The 21,141-nt window shown below is 42.0% G+C and overlaps 1 protein-coding gene across 4 annotated transcripts in view; it reads right to left on the bottom strand.

Moving 5' to 3' along the window:
* The window catches only part of CADM1 (cell adhesion molecule 1), a 277,335-nt gene that overhangs the window by 66,697 nt on the left and 189,497 nt on the right, over positions 1-21,141 (bottom strand). For all 4 annotated transcript variants that reach the window (XM_040426205.1, XM_040426210.1, XM_040426215.1 and 1 more), the window contains exon 6: positions 6,936-7,032. In XM_040426205.1, the coding sequence (XP_040282139.1) occupies positions 6,936-7,032 (97 nt within the window). The remainder of the gene's footprint in view (positions 1-6,935; positions 7,033-21,141) is intronic.

The following is a 21,141-nucleotide window of genomic DNA, read 5'->3' as shown; positions in this document are numbered from 1 at the left end:
TTAACCAAAGTGGAGAGTGGTTACAAAGAGCATCTCCTACTCTGGAGGACTTGTTCTCCATTACAAACATAGGCTACTTATTTCTCATTTGCTGCAGACAATGACTAGCCTCAGCGGTGACGTTTCCCCAATCAGCATGTCACTGCTGGGGTCACATGGCGCTTGGAGATACGTCACCGCTGAGGTCAAGGATTGGTTGTACTGGCACATGTCACACCATCTATATCCTGGCTGGAAGTCATCGAACAGAACCATGAGAGCAGTGGGGGGCAGGCGAGTCTTTCCTTAGGTTGAACACTCTAGGGAGCTTACTTTAAAGAGGACACAATCCAAAAAAAAAAACACAAAAAAAAATAAAAACTTTAGGTCCAGGATCAGAGCTTTTTAACCAGTTAGATGCTGTGCTAAATACAACATCTAGGCAGTTAAAGAAGGAAGGAAGGAGCTCTCAGTCATCCAAGTGGTGGCCCGTGATGCCAGAGTTTTAATGAATGGTGAAACGCTACTTATGCCATATGGGGAATGACAAATTTAAAATGCAGCATTGCTGATTATTATTTCTATATAAAGTTATATGAACCCCAAAACGGTGAGCTTATCCGCGTGCCCAGTTTTTCTCTACACACGCCATGATCAATCCATTGGCTCACGTGTCTATAGATCACATTTTTACCATCATTAGGATTCAAGCAGCGTGTCCTTCATCTGTCATTACTGTAATGGACAGATTACGACACTTGTAAACGACACAATCCTCCAGCAAATGAACAAAACACAATTTGGGGAAAAAAAAAAAAGGAAGCGAACATTAATTGAATTACGCTCCATTTAGGCATGTCAGACAGCTCCGTTAATTAAAACAAAGTAGTTGTTGTCAAGTCTTTCCATTCCATCTGTATGCATCTACATTAATACACATAGAAAGGGAAAGAAAACCTACAGCTACAGCCAGTGCCACATAAACGTCATTGTCACACCTCGCTCAATGTCACTCACATCAGAGCAGGGTCATAACCATGGGGCCCAATCAGTGACATCATCCCATGAATGCCAAATGCCGATACTTAGTGCAGGCCACTTAACGTCTAGCGATGGCAGCAATTTTATAATCCGCTCTGAGGCATTTTATTGTGCGGTTATATGGGGCTTTAAATGTCATGTATTATGTATGAGCAACTCTAAAACCTTATTCCAAACACACACTTAAAGGGAGCCTGTCCCACTGAACATGCTGGTCTGCAGCCATCATGCCATAGAGCAGGAGAAGCTGAGCAGATTACTATAGAGTAATATGGGAAAAGATCTCTTTCTGTCCTTAGGAGTCCAGGGGGACGGTGCTATTCACTGATTGACACTTAGGACGGTCAGTGATTGAGAAAGACCGCCCACTGGACTCCTAAGGACAGAAAGAACAGGGATATGAATGACTACAGTACAAGTTGTGCTGAAAGCTTATCTACAAAACTTTATATCAATCTTTCCAGATTTTCCAGCGCCGGTAGATTGGACGGCGTTTTCATGGTGACCGCTTCCCCTTAAAACGACATCTTTCATAGCCCCACCATGCTGAGCACAATTCTGCATATATACATAGAAGCATTACAACCAATCAATACGGTTGAATCCCCTTAAAGGGACACTACCATCAGATAATTTTTTTAAATCAAATATTCAAAGTTTCTACGTGAATATTCTATGCTATTATATTTTTTTCTTTAAAAAAAAAAAGGTGGATGGGTAATATTTTGCAGTCCCTCAATGTATTCTACTTCCTGCTCTGGCTCTTTAATTTCCTCCTTTATGTGGAGTTGATTTTCTCAATGAGACCATTCACTGACCAGAGAGGGACCAAAGCCGACTCAGAGCATCACACATTACACCGATCATTTCAATGTTCTTCTATGGACATCTATATCTAGGCCTATCAACTGACCTAAATCTACACCTACTATTATACTAAAAGATAACATTTTCCTCACAGCAGCAGTAAACTGACCTTGTGCTTCCTATCTATATAGAAGTTGTATCTGTCTGTGCCGACTTCCTCAAAAGGATAACATTTTGTATTTCAATGGTATAGTACTGCCGAATGAAAACGAAAACAGACAAAGATTTAAAATTGTTATTTTTTTTCTATAAATACTGTTAGAAAAATGTCTCTTTCTGAAAAAAGTGTCCGTTTGAAAAATTTCTCTTGTGTGGGAATATAGCAAGTACCAAAGACTCAATACTACTGAACAGGTCTATGGAAAACCTCGATAACTCAATGTTGCTACACATGTCTATAGAGAACATTTACAGGCCGGTCTATGGCGGTGATGGTGAACCTTTTAGAGGCAGAGTGCCCAGCAGCAATTTAACCTGAATACTCCAGTCCAATCTAGTATAGTATCTTCCATGTACTTTATCACAAAGCTATAATAGCCTGCCTACAATCAATGTGCCGCCCGTGCCAATCATAGTGCGCCCTGCGCTGATAAATGACAGGAAAAGTCGAAGGCATATTGGTACACCATAGACCAGAGGTAGGCAACCTCCAGCATTCCCAGCATGCATACTTCTTCTGCTCTTCTAAGAACTCTCATAGAAATGAATGGAGCATACTGGGAATTGTAGTTTCACAACAGCTGGAGTGCCGAAGGTTGCCGATCCCTGCCATAGACTTTTTCCAGGGTGCGGGTGCCCACAGAGAGGGCTCTGAGTGCCACCTCTGGCACCCGTGCCATAGGTTCGCCACCACTGGTCTATGGAGAACATTAAGTCAATGTTGCTAAATGTGTCTTATGGAAAACATCAAGTCAATGTTGCTATACATGTCTATGGAGAACACTTACGACTCAACGGGGCACATTTATTGAGACCGGCGTTTTAGACGCTGGTCTTAATAAGCCCCTGCGCTGGATCTGCCGGAGTTATGTAGAGGCGCAGGACTCTTCATAACTTCGGCGTATCTACCGCAGATTCTAAATGCAAAACCGCTTCCTTGCCGTGTTACATTTAGCCCATTTTCTCCGCCTAAACCAGGGGTAGAAAATGATGAATGAGACGGGCCTGCTGACCGGTCCTCTTCCACTGCACGCCCAGTTTTTTTTAGACCTGGTGTGAGCAAGGAAGAAGTCGTAGATTCTGCCGCAACATGATGTGCGACAGAATCTGTGACAGATGTACGCCACAAAAGTGGCATATATCTGTTCGTACATGACCCCCAATGTTGCTAGATATGTCTATGGAGAACATCAACAAATCTATTAGGAACATTAATGAGTCGATGTTGCTATACGTGTCTTAGGGAAAACATCAGCAAGTCAATGTTGCTAAATGAGTCTACAGCAGAAATCGGCAAACTACGGCACTCCAGCTGTCTTGAAACTACAACTCCCAGCATGCACACTTACTTGGCTGTTCTTATAACTTCCACTGAAGTGAAAGGAGGATTCTGGGAGTTGTAGTTTCCAAACAGCTGGAGTACCGGAGGTTGCTGATCCCTGATCTACAGAGAACATCTACAAGTCACTGTTGCTAAACAGGTCTATGGACAGCATCAAGAAGTCAGTGCTTCTATATACTGTATGTCTTTGGAGAACATCAACAAGTCACTACTGTATTACATGTCTACGGAGAACATCAGCAAGTTAGAATGGCTATACATGTGCATGCTACCCACAAGTTATTTTTTTTTTACACAAATGAAAAAAAGAATATAAATATAAATGATGCAAAACCGGCACTCTTCACTTGGTTGACCACACAGAGCAATATGGGTAAATACAATACATTTATTTAGACTTTGATCATAAAAGTATGTTGGGAAAGATGTCCCTTAGGTGGAGATGTACCACTGATGAAGGAGGCAGTTGAGACCCCCGAAACGCGTATGGTAGAAAAACAGACAAACCCGCAACAAAAATATCAGTCGGACACAACTCTTGAATATCCTGGAAAGCGCTTTCATTGTTAGACCTTCCCCGAAGACAGTGAATACAGCGAACGCCTTACAGACCCGAAACACGTGGGACACCAGTGACGTCAGACACGTGGGGCGCCGAAGGAGATAATCCTGGAAGGCGCATCGGCAGCTGCAACAAGCGAAACCAACGGAGAAGGTACCTTCAGTCATAGTGTGAGCCCAACAGTGTGTGGGACGCCGCGCTAGGCACAACAACGGACTGATACATCCATCTTATGTACCTCTGTGTACTTTACTGTTTACAGTGACTGGCATATAAATAAGGAGACAGCCCAAACATACTACTAACTGTTTAACTAAGGAAATCAGCCGATTGTAAACTACATGGATATACCAAGAGATCCCTGATCCAGAGATCTCAGAACGATATATATTATTGAATTAATTATTGGGAGATCAATGTACAGAAATAAATGGTGGAAATAAATCACTGATTGATCAATCTGCCACCTATACATTTGCACATCCCATACCTGTGACCATCTACAATAAACTATTTCACGTCTGATTATAGACGACCATTGAGGATATCTATGTCTTTGACGCGGGACTACAAACACAAGGAATCTCCCTTCCCATCAAAAGGGTGAAAACAAGATATGCACCGTATGCACCTTTTTAATTAACTAACCTTCTTTAATTAATTAACTGACTTCTTAATAAATTTTTTATTTTTTTAACCTGGAATATTTTTTACTATCTCTGCAATTTTATGAATTTATTATAAATACTTTAAGCTCAAGCATGGAAGGGTAATACCCACTCCCTCCCCTTTTCTTAAAGTGACATCTCCACCTAAGGGACATCTTTCCCAACATACTTTTATGATCAAAGTCTAAATAAATATATTGTATTTACCCATATTGCTCTCAGTGTGGTCAACCAAGTGAAGAGTGCCGGTTTTACTACATTTATATTTATATCCTACTTTCTCTGATTGGGTGAATCAGCTAAACCTGAGCACCTATACACAGTATTGGAGCCACCCGTTATTTACAATTGCTAAAAAAAAGAATATGCAGGAAAAGCTTCTTCTGGACGTCCATCTTTAGATACCAGATGGCCTGTCCTTACAGTAGAGACACGCGATTCTGTAGAAGTCGGTCTAATGATTTGCTATTCCTGTCCTATAATTCCTTTGATCCTTTGCTTCTCTGTAGAAGACAAAATGACATCCACAGAACACAGCTCAACTCCTTTATTTGTCAGGTCCGCACACTTTAACTAGCCGGCTATCTATAATTACTATCTTATCTGGAGATCACCGGAAGAGCACAGGATTTCAATGAGAGCAGACAGATTCTTGTCTCTGTCAACCAATCATGAAAAGATATTGGTTTAAGGGCCTGAGTCCAAATAGGTGTACACTTTATTCCTCAAATTTTCAAGCCCCAAATTATTTTTTTTAAAATTAGGATAACAGACATCAGATCTAAGCGGAAGCTAGTGCTCATGGGAATACTCAACAACAACGGGCATTATCCGGCACACCCAACCATATTATATGATCCGGGACAGTATGGGGCCTGCTAATAAATGGATGAGCTGTCACTCTAGGTTTAAACCATCAGTTCACAAAAGGTAAAAAAACAGATCAAGATCCACTGCATATTTTCACAGCAGAAACCGCCACGGTTTCAACCACGTTTTTTTTTCAATCTCAATGCCATGGATCGGCTCGCAGTTTAACCCCACTGAATAGAGCTAAACAGTTAAAGGACACCCACCACCATTTTTAATGCAAAAAAAATTGTAAACCCACCCTAAGGCTCAAATCCCACATGAGGTGCAATTTTCCAAGCCAAAGGCAGAAGTGGATCTAGTAGGAGTCTAGGTCCTTACTTTATATTTCCCATTGCATTTGAATCCACTCCTGGCTTTGGCTCAAACGCATTGAAACACGTATCTACAAAAAAAATAAAAAATAAAAACTGCATGTGTGATTCCAGTCTCAGGTTATGATAAGATTATGTATATTTTTATTTTATTTTTTACAATCCTAACTAAGGATTTTTCTGACACTTATTGATTTTTGCTGTGGATTTACAGTTCGATATGCCGCAGATCCGCATGTTACGAATTTGAGTTTGAATATGGCACGGATCTGCATTAGCCATGAGGTTAATCCATTAGTGGTACCCCACTGTAGGGTCCATGCGGAATCCACTTCAATACCTGATCTGTCACTTATTGATGTAGATTTCTCATCTGTGTAGAAGTATAGACTACAGTACAAATTCCCTTAGAAATTAAATGGGAGGCCGATTTCACTGCGGCATATGAGCAAGAATCAGATGGAAAAATAGCATTAGGCTGGTTTTAGACAAGTGTTATATGGCCACCTATGAATCCTGGCCCGAACGAAGGTCTAATCATAGTTGCTATGATGCTGTTATTTCATGTCATTAGACCCACTGCCTGCATAGGACTGCGGTCATAATGCACATGTATTGTCTGAAATTGGCCTCAATAAAACCACGGATGAATACGAACTTAAATGGATATGTCATGACTGTGGACCATGTGTAATGTTCATGACCCACTGGTGTTCTCATGTAGATATTTCCGTAACTCCTATTGACATCGATGGAGATGAACAGCACATGACACGGTGAAAGTTGGTACCGAATGGCCACCAAGTGCTTTCTCAAGGCTGATGATGGTCCTGCTGACAGCAAGAGCTTTCTCAAGACCGACGATGGTCCTGCTGACACCAAGAGCTTCCTCAAGACTGACGATGGTCCTGCTGACAGCAAGAGCTTTCTCAAGACCGACGATGGTCCTGCTGACAGCAAGAGCTTTCTCAAGACCGACGATGGTCCTGCTGACACCAAGAGCTTCCTCAAGACTGACGATGGTCCTGCTGACACTTCTGTCTGGTTAATAAGTAATAAACATTTCTAGTGAAACCCCTCAGATCTTTTAGAAATTAGTTTACGTGGTTGACAGCTCACAACCTCCACATTACCTGGGTTTACCAACTGCTCTGCAGGATAGCTCAAGAGGTTCCCCTTCCCTGGTAAGACCCTGAGGATAAACCAACGACACCATCACCACAGGTTTATCTGTAAAAGATAAAACAAAATAATTAATAACAGTGTATCACTGTACAAAAATACTTTGGGATATTGTATTGATTTTAAATTAATTTTTACAACTGTTGGGGGCATTTTCCTCAACAACTGGGGGAAAAAGGTACTTACACATTTCAAACCTAATTGGTTCTTTTTCAAAGTAAGTTCTCATCCCGCCTTATTGGCAGTGGACTCAGGCTGGTAGTAGGGCGACTTTCCAAAAACTGCATGTTTCTAAGGAAAATTGTGATGTGGTGTAACATCTGCCACCTGAACTATGGGTTAGGCACACTGAAATTTACAAAAAGGAACCTCTGGATGTTTCAGTGAATTACAACAGCAGCCAAAATCTAACCTTACACTTTAGTGCTTTACTTTTACCTATAGTATTGGGAACTGCTTATCCTTTTTAACTACTGACTAATGTTTTATCCAACCTGGTAGATTTCCTTCCCTGCCTTGACAGATTTACCATGCTGGCTTGGTCAAGCCGAACATACATGCTAATGGGAGAATCAGCCATCTCTGCTGATTGAAAGATCTTTCAGTCAAAAGTTTCAGAATGCCTTAGGCCATATTAACTATTTGTTGAGGCTAATAGCTCATAAATTAACAATTATGGAGCCTAACTATGCAATAATAACTATGCAATACTACACATTATGGTATAGCTGTCCAGCAGAAGGCGGAATTAACCGGGACTACTGATCAGACATAACATTAAAGGGGTTATCTGTGATTTTCATACTGATGGCCTACCCTCAGGTCCAATTCTTGCAACCTGCCGATCTGCTGTTTGAGGAAGCCGCGGCACTCACCGGAACTCTGCTGAATGTCGTGGCCTCCTTGCAGCTTACCAAGCACAGTGGCGTCCACTGGAGAGTAGCGGTGCTTGGTATTGTAGCTCAGCCCCATTCATTTGAATGGGACTGAACTGTACTTAGGACATGTGAACAATAAACATGACGTCATTGGCCTAGGATGAGGCCTAAGAGCTTACGGAGCATCGCAGTCTCTTCATACAGAAGATCAGCAGGGGTGCTGGGAGTTGGACCCCCATCAATCTGATATTGATGACCTATCCTGAGGATAGGCAATCAGCATCAAAATCCTGGAAACCCCCTTTAACACCACATACCTATTATGTACTATGAGACTAAACAGCCCCATACACAGCAAGTTTCAATGTACTCTGTACATACACCTTTTTGCTAAAAGCAGCTATAACCTTTTCAGGAATTTGAACTACAGTAGCTCTTCTGTGGAATTTGATCAGAAGGATTAGCCTTCACTGTCCATGTCCATTAATAAGCCATGAGCACCCATTACCCTGTCTCCAGTTCACTTTCCGTCTCTCCTTGAACCACTTTTGGCAGGTACTTACCACTGCATATTGGGAAAAACCCACAAAACTGTCAATTTTGGAGATGTTCTGACCCAATCATCTGGCCAAGGCAATTTGTCCCTTGTCAAAGTCGCTCAACACAGACTGTTCGCTGTCTGACTAATATATCACATCCCTTGAGAGGTGCTACTGTCAAGACATAGTAGTTTTAATGCTAGGGCTGTTCAAAACAACCAAACGATTCCTAGGAAGCTCAAGCCAGTTGGTGTCCTGGGGAGCGTTCAAGCATCTTAGAAGGCTGTAGGACGAGGAGGACACGGAGCAGCAGCAGGCGAAGAAAATGACTGGGGTATGATAGATGAATTTAATAAAGTGGTGCAAGTAAGTAGAAGAAAGGAAGAACGAGCAGAAGAATGCGAACAAGAAAAGGAAGAACTTTCTAAAAAGGAGAGTGGAAAATCAATGGTAAGTCAAGAGACAGAAGGAAGAGAGTCTGGAAGAAAGAGAGGAGTCAGGGAAAGGGCACCTACAAGGTCAGCCTACCTACTCATCATAACCATTACATATGGTAGATCCAGAGACCACTGGGGGGCTAGAGCGGAGATGCTTATATGTGCCAAGCCATTTGACATGAGGGTCCCGGCATGTGATGCAATGTGAAGAGAGCAGGCTGAGAGGAAATAAAAGCCGGTCGGATTTATATCACAGTAACATGAAATCTATTTCTACAGACCAAGCTTCACACTTGAAGCAGCTCAGGCTGAAGGAAACTCATTTGCCTTCATGCTGAGGTGAAGCTACAGATCTATGCCATGTTCCACACTGATACATCCGTCCGAGTGTCATATATAACGGAGAGACACAGTGTGTGCGCCAGGCCAGTAATGGGCTGCTCTCAGCTTGGGTGCACAATGCAGTTCTGAGCAGTACACGAGGGAGGGGACGACACATAAGCGGAGGAGAGGAGCAGAGCAGAGATGCTTCATACGCACAAGGCCTCTATAGGGATGGATTAGTGTTTTAAGACCTGTAACTGTCCCTATTTGACCTTGAACAACAGAGGCAAAGACAAAGAGCAAGAAGGGACGATGCACATAGGGAGGTGAGGCCATACCAACGCTGATGGAGAGCTGCATACAATAGAACATTATAGGGACATGTAGAAAAAAACTAAATGCAGTACTGTACATAGCAAAAAAACAAAACAACTAAATAAAGACAAAATAAGAGGATACAACATATATACCGTTCCTTATATATAGTCGAGACAAGGAAGGACTTAATGAAGTTTGAGGTCTTCTACCCTGTTATTAAAAGGAGTGCATCCCCTATAATATTTTTTTTACAATTTAAATCAGATACTACCGGTAATTATTTATGGTTTATCACATTTTTGTTTTCCAACTGTAGATTTTCCTTATTTTCTGTACATGATTATGGGAGCAGCCCTGTTGCTTGAACAACTTTCAGCATCCACATGGACCACAGAACCTATTGTCTGGAGATATCTATTGACTTCTATAGGAGAGTGTTGTGGGCACGCTCTGTGACCTGTGCAGAGGTCATTGTGCAGGGAGGAGGGGAAGAGGTCATCTGCGTCCATCACCTATTGTGATGGGTGGATTTAGTATTATCTAGATACAGGTGTTACTGGTCATTGTCATCCTGTCCGTGACGATAATGAGATAACTGCTAAAATGTGAAAGAACAGGAAGTATCAGTCTATTCTGAAGATCAGTGGCCAGATAGGTTTTCTGGATTTTCTCAGGATAGGACAACAAAATCTGATTGGTGCAAACTTGACTCCAGGCAATTCTGCCGATCCTGGGCCTATGACATCACATCCATCAGTCACATGACCTTTGTGCAGCTCGGTCCCATTCAAAATGAATGGAATGGAGCTACAATTCCAAGCACAGCAGCTATAGAATGGACTGCAATCCTCTTCAAACAGCTGCATGGCATAATTGCCAGGATTCAGACCTTCCCAGACTAGAAATCCTGCTGATGGGTCATCATTATTTAGATCCCAGAAAACCCTTTAAAAATCTAAAAATGTTCCTAAAAACTTGACTTAAAACAGTAGGTTAAATTTTATTTTTTATTTGTAATCATCTGACCAGCAAATTAGCATTAAACCTCTGGTTAGCCAGACTTAGTGGAAATGGGGGAGCAGATACCAGGCAGATTATATTGCCCAAAAAAATATGTTACGTCAATACATAAAAGGTTTGTAAAGGGTCTTCCAGAAATGCAGTTCTGCTTCTACTAAAGAATCAGTTCAAAGAAATGGCCCTAGAAGTTTTAGAAATGATGCTGTAATGCGATGCATCTGCTGTATTTCTTACCCACTTTACCTGATAAGAAATAGCTGGATTACAGCTCTCAGGATCATCAACCAAAGATAGTTCTAGCCCTAATGCTCCAAAACTACTGAAGCAGCTCTCTGGACTCACTAAGAGGAGTACAGGAGAGGGGGGAGATGATGAGCTCAGCTATATCAATTTTTTCTTTAGCATTTTTATATAAAAGCTTTTAAAATACAACCAGGACTTACAATGATAGCCCATGAGCCCTCCTCCCCGCTCCCACCGAGCGACTGACAGCTTTACCTGAATGATTTTATATACAATGTATGGCTGTCAATCACTCAGTGTGGGTGGGGGAAGCAGGACTCTCAGGCTCTCGCTGGGAGTCCTGATACTATTTTACCAGCATGAATACAATTAATAGAAAACTATAGATCAACCTCAGTGTATCTTCCTCTGTTATAAGCCGCTTTCAGACAAGGGAACTATAGGAGCCATGAAAGATCCACTTTAACTTTAAATAAATTAAAGGGGTTATCCCATGAGTAATGTAAAAAAAAATAAAAAATAGATTTAGATCCAGGTGTTGGTTTGAAAGATTTGGAATATTTTTCATGGGACAACCCCTTTAAGTTCAATTAAAAAACCATTATTGTAGAGGGTTAAGGCCCCCTATACACAATAGAGTACTCTTGACCGAACCAGATTTCAGCAGGGTCGGCTGACAATTGCTGTGTATGTGGGAAGAGTGGGGGTTAGGATCACACATGTTGACTTTTAACGTCCACTTCTTTCGATTTCCTAGGAGGTAAGTCACTGCCAGAGATGACTGGCAGCGGATTTGTCCTCCCTCATTATTGAAAACACATACACACTTGGCCAAGCAGAGCGTGAAAGTGTATGGGAAAGTCGCGAAAAATCGGTTTTGGCAGAACAATCGATCAGCCCAGTTACAGGAGGCGCATGGGTACCTTAAAAGGGGTTATCCCATGATTAATGTAAAAATGAAAATCAGACATCATATAGAACAGGACAATCTTGCTAACAAAGTTAGAACCAGCCCTGTACCTCACATGGATCCAAAGACAGCATTCATTGCCTATTTTTTAAGATGGCAGCTCAGGGGTGTGTTTTTCCACAGAAGTTGTAGGGGTTTAGGCGTTTCTTTTCTGCTGAAGATCTCTCCTCATAACGGTCACAACAGAAAATAGGGCTGATGGCAGTTTAATGCTGGAAGTGAGCATGTGTGTCCACCTCTGCAAGGTGGACAGAGAAATAAGAAAAGAACAAACACCAGGTGGCGCCATACAGATTCATTTTATTGAATTCCTCAGTAGCTGTACTAAATTTTTTGTACTCAGATCCAGGTGCTGGTTTAAAAAAAATGTAGAATAGTTATGTGGGACAACCTCTGTAAGGGTTAATTTATTCTCTAGTAGTCCATAAGGTAGGATACGGCCATAAAGAACTACAAAATTATCAAGGTTACACAAGTGGCTTGCACAGACAAGTAAAATGTAAACAATGCCCCCTATAGGTGAAGTTCTTGAGAACAGTTCATTGAGGTGGAATTTTAAGCCATAAGAAACGAATAATTGTACTCCGTTATATTTATATATATTCTGTTCTGTTATTTATGGCCTTATTAATGTCAACCCTCTAGGTAAAGTCCTACAATAATATCAGCAGTGATAGACAGTGTACGCGTCGCAAGGGTTTTGGATTTTCCTTTAAGCAGTAAATTGGCCTCCAATTTCCTACAGTGTAAAATAAGAATCTTGTCACATTGGGATGCGCTCCAGTGGATTAATTCCACTACCACCACTCTCTGTGCTACCACCTCTGACATCAAGGGCAGGAGAAAGGCCGGAGACATCAGGAGCCAGGGGAAGTCTTATTATCTGATGAAGCTTCATCTCTTTGATCTAAATCTGGCTTTTGGTGGCTGAAGCTAAAGGTAGAAATGCATTATTAAAGCTAACGAGCTCTCGCAAAATGTTAATGGACATTAAGTTTGAATAAATGAATTACACATTAAGAGTCGCTGGAAATTCCACTACCTGCCAATTTAAGAAGATCAGATCATTTCTGTTTGCCAATTACGGAGACATTACTTCACAATACTTTCAATTTAGATACATTATGGAGGACGAATAAGCAGCTCTAAGATGTATGAAGAAGAAAATTTGATTTAGAACAAAAAAATGGAACTGATGCGTTGAGGTAGGGTTTTTATAGACATGTTACATGGTGACAGGTATTGGGTACTGAATAAGAATCGCTCATCTACACACAATCCAGCTATACAAAATGTATAACTTCTCGGGTGCCATTATTAGAGAAGAGCAAAAAGAGCAAAGCCATTGGCCTCCAAGCTGTGGTTCTCCATCTGAAGGAAATCTTCTAGTAGATGCATGCCCTGTCTGCCGCAGGCTGTAAATTCCCAATAGCTGAAGAGCACAGATTGGAAACCACTACTCTATTATATACCAAAATCTAAATCAATCTCCTTACGGTGGAACTATTATCACTTCACTCAAGGTTAAACAATAGTTCAGTGGACCAAAGAGGGTGAAGTAGCCTACTTTCAATCTACATTCATCAGCAATAACACTGCAACCACTTGCCCAATATTCAGACTCATCGATGCATGGACTGTCGAAGATATCTGAAGGTGATTCTATGGTATATGACACCAAGACGTCAGCAGCAGATCCTAGTAAGGGGTTGTCCAATTTATGCTTAAAGAAGTTCTCCAAGATTTCTTTCTTGGACCGTTTCTGGTAGGTACTAAACCACTGCATACTGGGAACACCCCCCAAGAGCTACAGTTATGGAGATACTCAGATACAGTCTTGCCACCACATCAAGAACTGACCGTTCACTTGCTGCTCTGCTCAATATCGAACCCCTTGACAGGTGCCATTGTCACAAGACAGTCAATGTTATTTAGTTTACCTGTCGGTGGTTTTAACATCAAGGCTGGCGTTACGGTGACTCTGTGATAGTGTGCCATGTGGCTGAGAACTGCACGGCAAAACCACAGCTGCTTTACATTGTCATGGGTTTGCAGCAAGCACAGGAGAAACAGACTGTTTTGTGTGCTTCACCTGTACTTGCCCAAAAATTGCTGCAATTCATGCTATAATGGTACAATTTGAGGTAAACTATTGCGGTTGTGGCACATAGTCCTTTGCTGCACAGCACACTACTATCCGGTTGGCTGTTCCAGGAGAGAAACAGCCTGACAGAGTTCACCGTTTTAGGTATAGTCCGATAATGCCGGAAACTGTCCTACCCACCATTGACTATAATGGGATCTGGCCACTTTCCAGCATATATGCAAGGTTTCGGCAGGACAGGTTTTTGTTTGGCTGACATCCGGCATTTATGCTGACCAGACCAGTGGAACAGGCTATCAGATCTCCTAACCCTAGTGTGAACCGAGTATAAGGAGTCATTTCGACAATAATCTTGCCTAACTATATTACTGTACCAGACTAGAATCCAGAGTTGGACCATAAACACATTGTATAATTTATACATACACTGTAGTAGAATCCTTATGTAACTAACCACAGCTAGAACTACCCTCGAAGAACCTTGACTGAAAGCTGTAACCTTGGGGCTAAGGCCTCGCGTGATCCCTGAGAGTACATGTAGTCACTGAAGTGAGTAATAATGGAAATCAGTTTGGAGGTCATCTTCTAAATGGATTGAACTGGAGCATTTGTTTGGTAATCAATCGAAAAAATAAAATAAATGGGTGCCCTCATTATAGATTGCCTATCATTAGTGATGAACAATGTCTCTGAGGCTGACACATGAGAATTTACAACCAGGGCTAGGAGGACCATCTCGAAGAAGCAATCAGCCTGACATATGGAGAACTCGGTGATCAAAAATGGGGGGAAAAGCACCTGCAAGTGGGGTGGCTGAGCCACAGCAAAGTGCCTCATTTCCATAGGATCAGCAGGAGAGGTCTGACGACTGCACATTACACCGTTTATTACTAGTGCTGTGCTCGGGCATTCCAGTCACGAGGCCTACGGAAATCCTGCGGCATTGGTACTTCCTATACATTTAAATATTTCATCTGGGGGACGTATAGTACTGTGGTACCAATTAATACTCATATGCTTCATACATTCACTACATATTTAAATGAAAATGTGTGGAACAGGGAATATACGGTTAACCAGGCTGATCTGGCGGCTCTCATTAGCACTACGTATACAGTGCTGCACATAGAAATGTGCTGCAGCCTATAACTGCACTGCTCGCTCCTTCATTTGTTAGCAGAATTAGGCTGCAGTCGGCTCTCCGCCACTAGCAACGCAATGTTTTCCTGCCAGTTTTGTTGCTAGGAACATGCCGCTCGTTTGACTAATTTGCTCCTGTGTAAACACTGAAGTCATTTGACCGTTAATATAGGAATAAACCGTGCACTTCTACACACAGCAGATTGGACTGGGACGTACACATCACAAACACGGCTGCTAATGTATTATGGATATCAGGAAAGCAGCCGCTACTTTATTAGGACTCAGCCGAAACGCTTCATCATCTTGTAGATGGAGACGTCATCGGGAGGAGAATTTGACAAAACATCTTAACTGCGTCAAGTTCTAAAAGGTGCATTCACATTGGGCTTGCACTGAACATTTGGCGTAGTCGGCGGGACAACTTCCAATGTATACTTCAATCATACTCCTAGGACCCCGTCACCCGATAGAGGCCATAAAAGTGTCATCCGGCCTCCATCAGGCTCGTATATCTGTCAAATATACCTTATATACATCAGTTTACCTCAGATTCTATACAGAGGTATCCAGTAAAATAAAGCTAGACGTTTTAGGACTATCCCAGGTAGCCATTTTGGATGCACAAAGGAGGTCTTTTCTTTCCTCAGCTGGGCATGTAAAAGAAATGGAGCTCCAAGTCGGGACCTGTGCCGTAAGCGTACGTTCACATCAGTGTCAGAAACCCGGTTGGCTGTTCCAGCAGAGGAACAGAATGCCAGAGTTCACCGTTTTCGGCAAAGCCAGAAACTGCTCAACCCTCCACTGACTACAATGGGATCTGGCCACTTTCCGGCTTATATGCCGGGTTTTTGTTTGGGTTTGCACTGAACATTTGGCGTAGTCGGCAGGAAAACTCCTACTGTATACGTCAAATGTACTCATAGGACCCTTTCATCCGACAGAGGCTGTATACAGCGGTATACCTTTTTTTGGCTGCATCAATCTATACAGAGGTGTCCAGTAAAATAAAGTTATATGTGCACTATTGCGTCATCATTATTATTATTTTTTTTTAACATTAAAGCCTATGGGAGATGTATGGGAGATGTGTGCTAACTTTGGTAGTTTGTAAAGTTTTCCTATTGCTTTAAATGGTAAAAACTAGAACAGTTAAAGGAAATATGAAAAGGTTGAGTGGGGGGTTATTTTTGGCCAAATTTTAAGATTTTTTTTGTGATTTTATGCAGATCTAGGCACTTTTGCACATGTGCGGGTGTGAATGCAGTTGTGGTTACCTAGGTGCTTAGATATAGGACGTATTTAAAGTGACTCCCTGGTTCAAGTTCTAAAACGAACAAACTAAGGCTACATGCACACGAACGCTGCTTGTTTTTTTGCGGATAGGATGCAGACCCATTTATTTCAATGGGTCCGCAAAAAATGCACACCATGTGCTGTCCGCATCCATATGTCCGTTCCGTAGCCCCGCAAAAAAAATAGAACATGTCCTATTCTATTCGTTTTAGGCAATGGATCATCAAAAAAAACAAAACACGATGGCATATGGATGTCATCTGTTTTTTTTGGTGGATCCGCAATTTGCGGACTGCAAAACACATACGGTCGTGTGCATGTAACCTAACTGGGGAGCGCACAGAATACTTCTAAAAAGCAGGGCACTATCTTTCTAGCTGCAGACCTGCAATACCCTGTGCAAGAACTGTTGGCCAATCCAAGGGCGGCAGGAAGAGTCTTGTGCTACCAAATGCGCGGTTCACATTAAAAGTGGTGCGGCCATCTTGGAAGGCAAGAGGAGCCCGGGAATTAAAAGATCTCTAGATAAAAAAAATGAAAAAGGAGGTCACCAGGTTAGAGCTCGGTTTGTTCCTCAGTGAATAGGATTTTTTTTTTTCTTGAACCAGATGGTGGCTTTAAGAATTACAACTTTTTTCAAAAATCTGCAAACAAGACAACATTTTTAAAATTAATACAACCGTACTTGTGAAGTAAATAAAAAAAATAGGCAGAAGCTCTATCGGGCCATGGTCCTCTGCAGGCAATCACTGGCCAAAGAGATCATATCATACTTAAAAGGGTTCTCCAGGATTTAGATATTGATGGCCTATCCTCAGGATAGGTAGTTGATAACAGATCGGCGGGTGTCTGACTCCCGTTACCCCCACCCATCAGCTCTAAGAAGAGGCCACAGCACTTAGGCTTCTTCCTAGGCCTTGGGGCCCTGCTACAAAGTAAGGACAGCCTTGCGTTAAGGTAGCCCCACACGTCTCCTAAACCTACTGATTTCATCTGGACCAGTCCACCATCTAATGTACATGCAGGTGCCCTGACTTTCCCCCGATGTCAGGGGAAAGAAAGATCGGGTGGCTCGATTTCAACATACACAACCGTTTTGTTCTCAGGGGAGATAAGTCTCCGACGAAGATGTCCAGCATTGGCTTATTCTGCCATTCTGAACACATGCATGCTTGGGTTGAGCATGCATGTGTATGGTGGTGGTGGGGGGTGAGGACCAGCTATTGGCTGAACAAGCGTTGCTCTAATGTTCATAGCCAACGTTTCCTCCATTTCCAGTTTGCTCCTGTTGGGATGCAGCTATAAATGGCAGTATCTATGATTCATGACATTTTGTAAACCTGTTGCCCCTTTAAATGTGACAGAAATCCATGGTCTGACGGGGACGTGTGTGCGGGATATTAGAGCAGCACAAAAGGCTTGAACTACAATCTCTAGGTATGCGTTCAAATAAAAATAAAAGTCAAAGAAATTTCTACATACGTCTGGGAGAGACTCCACTAATGATATTACAGAGACAAACCTCTCCGGAGTGATAGAATAATAGATGCAGAGACGAGAGCACCAGACGCGCTGTAATTAGCACACCTGCTTGTATTCTGCTCTGCCGCCATCGCCCCCTGGTGGCTAGATCAACCGCAGTTCTCAGTCTGCGAATCGAAGACCTTGATTAATAAACAGCCTGGTTTTGGTTTAGTTTTGCACAGTTTTCACTAAATATAAAGGTCGGTAATAACTGGAAACAGTGAGAAATGCAATTATTAGTTTCCACCAAAGGAATTTAAAAAGCTCAAACCTGCGAACAGGCCAAGGTATAAGACACGTGGAGAGGAGGTGTAAATCAGTAGGAATGGTTTATATTTCACGAGTATAATCTATAGGAAAAAATAAATAAATAAATATATATATATATATATATATATATATATATATATATATATATATTTATTATATATTTATATATGTATATTTATATACATATACACACATATATACTTACACACACATTATTTTGACCCTAGGGTGGTTAAAAGGGAATCTGTCAGCAGTTTTGTACCTATGACACTGGCCGACCTGTTGTATGTGCACTTGGCAGCTGAAGACATCTGTGTTGGTCCCGTGTTTATATGTGTCTGCATTGCTGCGAAAATTATGTTTTAATATATGCCAATTAGTCTCTAGGAGCAATGGGGGCGCTGCTGTTAGACCTAGAGGCTCCGCTCTCTCTGCAACTGCTGCGTCCTCTGAACTTTAATTGACAGGACAGGGCAAGGCAGTGAAAGCATCATCACATCTGGCCCTGTCAATCAAAGTGCAGAGGGTGCGGCAGAGAGAAGAGCCTTTACGTGTAATACCAACGCCCCCGGCTGTGACTGGACAGCACTACAGCCAGGGGAGAAGGAGACGCCCACAGAGAAGACTGCGTCTCCTCCCGACTGCTCTGATGCTCAGTATTCGCATACTGAGCGGGAAATTTGTGGGGGGCCATAACCGGGTGCAGGAGCGCTATTTTAAAAAAAACAGGCTGGGTGGCAGCATCAGTGGGGGGTACCCCGCAGGTACAGATATTTATCTCACTTACTACAAACCCATGAAAGGTCTTCTTTAAAGGTGTAAAGTTTGAGGGCACAGACAAAGACCCCTCTACCACCATGTCAGGGGACAAAAACTATAAAATGATGCAAAAACATTAGGTGTGGCCAAAACAACTATTTGGAACATCCTTAAAAAAGAAGCTCAGCAACACCAAAAGACCCGGAAGACCACGGAAAACAACTGGTGGATGACCAAAGAATTATTTTCCTGGTGAAGAAAACACCCTTCACAACAGTTGGCCAGATCAAGAACACTCTCCAGGAGGTAGGTGTATGTGTGTCAAAGTCAACAATTAAGAGAAGACTTCACCAGAGTGAATACAGAGGGTTCACCACAAGATGGAAACCATTGGTGAGCCTCAAAGACAGGAAGGCCAGATTAGAGTTTGCCAAACGACATCTAAAAAAGCCTTCACAGTTCTGGAACAACATCCTATGGACAGATGAGACCAAGATCAACTTGTACCAGAGTGATGGGAAGAGTAGAGTATGGAGAAGGAAAGGAACTGCTCATGATCCTAAGCAAACCACCTTATCAGTGAAGCATGGTGGTGGTAGTGTCATGGCGTGGGCATGTATGGCTGCCAATCGAACTGGTTATCTTGTATTTATTGATTATGTGACTGCTGACAAAAGCAGCAGGATGAATTTTGAAGCGTTTAGGGCAATATTATCTGCTCATATTCAGCCAAATGCTTCAGAACTCATTGGACGGCGCTTCACAGTGCAGATGGACAATGACCCAAAGCATACTGCAAAAGCAACCAAAGAGTTTTTTAAGTGAAAGAAGTGGAATGTTATGCAATGGCCAAGTCAATCACCTGACCTGAATCCGATTGAGCATGCATTTCACTTGCTGAAGACAAAACTGAAGGGAAAATGCCCCAAGAACAAGCAGGAACTGAAGACAGTTGCAGTAGAGGCCTGACAGAGCATCACCAGGGATGAAACCCAGCGTCTGGTGATGTCTATGCGTTCCAGACTTGACTGCAAAGGATTTGTAACAAAGTATTAAAAAGTGAAAGTTTGATTAATGATTATTATTCTGTCCCATTACTTTTGGTCCCGTAACAAGTGGGAGGCACATATGCAAACTGTTTTAATTCCTACACTGTTCACCTGATTTGGATGTAAATACCCTCAAATTAAAGCTGACAGTCTGCAGTTAAAGCACATCTTGTTTGTCTTATTTCAAATCCATTGTGGTGCATAGGCAATGTCATCATGCAGGAGCCAATGTCAATCAAAAGGTGAGCAGTAATAGACAGAGATCACCTATTTATCGATGAGACGTTGTGCGCCATAATATATAGGAAAGCTGGTATATACAGATCATTCGTTTATAAGTACATCAATTTGGTATAGCTGGCGTTTTCATGCCGGGGCCCAGTATATTTGTTAGAACTGTAAATGTGTAACACAGCGACCTGTATGTAGATAAATAGACATCTGTCCTGCGTCACCATCAGGAGGTCTCCCGGCGTCTGTGGTGATAACATCGCCTATGCTTACATCGGTGACACGCAAGTAGACATTTGTTTGTTGTCTTCTTATCATAAGGAGACCGTATTACATCAATGAGCTGATGGTGACATACAATACATCAATTCTTGCTTTTAGGGTTTGATTGAATGCCTTTTTGATCTGATCCTGGTCTTATTGAATATGTACCCTGATAAGCCCAAGTATAATATGGATGAAACGCGTCGGAACGATGACATCCTGAATTAACATGGCGTCAATCGGGATTATGACGTAACCTGATACCTATCCACAATCAGGAATGATATATAGGAGTATTTTTTCTAAACCAGTACATATATTCTTTATTTTTTGTGTCTACTTTTTTCTCTTGTTATCATACAGTGCTATATAGTAGCTGTCAGGTTATCCCCAGTCAGGGCCATCCTAGGGCGCTCAGGAGGTTCCCGATACGGGATGGCCCCTATCGGGGCGGCCATTCCGTTTATAGGCAGGGCAGTATGGAGATAGGGCCAGATGTAGGGTTAGAGCCCATAAATGTAATATCAGGCCCAACACCTGCCTACCTGTGCCCTTTAGTGCCGAGTACCTACTCATTTACTATATTATACTTAACTTTTTGTTTTATTATTTTCTTTATACCATGATTTGGGTTATTTGGGTCTTTTGTTTTAATGTGATTTATTAAAGGCTACGTTTTAAGGGTTGGTAATCTGTGACTAGTGTTTGCTTTATTTGCCACCTTTGATATATTATACCCACAGACGGGTCCTTGTCTGAACTGTGAAATCACCGTTTAGACTGCACAATCT

This window comes from Bufo bufo, chromosome 1, assembly GCF_905171765.1.
Source record: "Bufo bufo chromosome 1, aBufBuf1.1, whole genome shotgun sequence".
NCBI lineage: Eukaryota > Metazoa > Chordata > Amphibia > Anura > Bufonidae > Bufo > Bufo bufo.
Note: the sequence above shows the minus strand (reverse complement) of the source record. Positions and strands in the feature narration are given on the sequence as shown.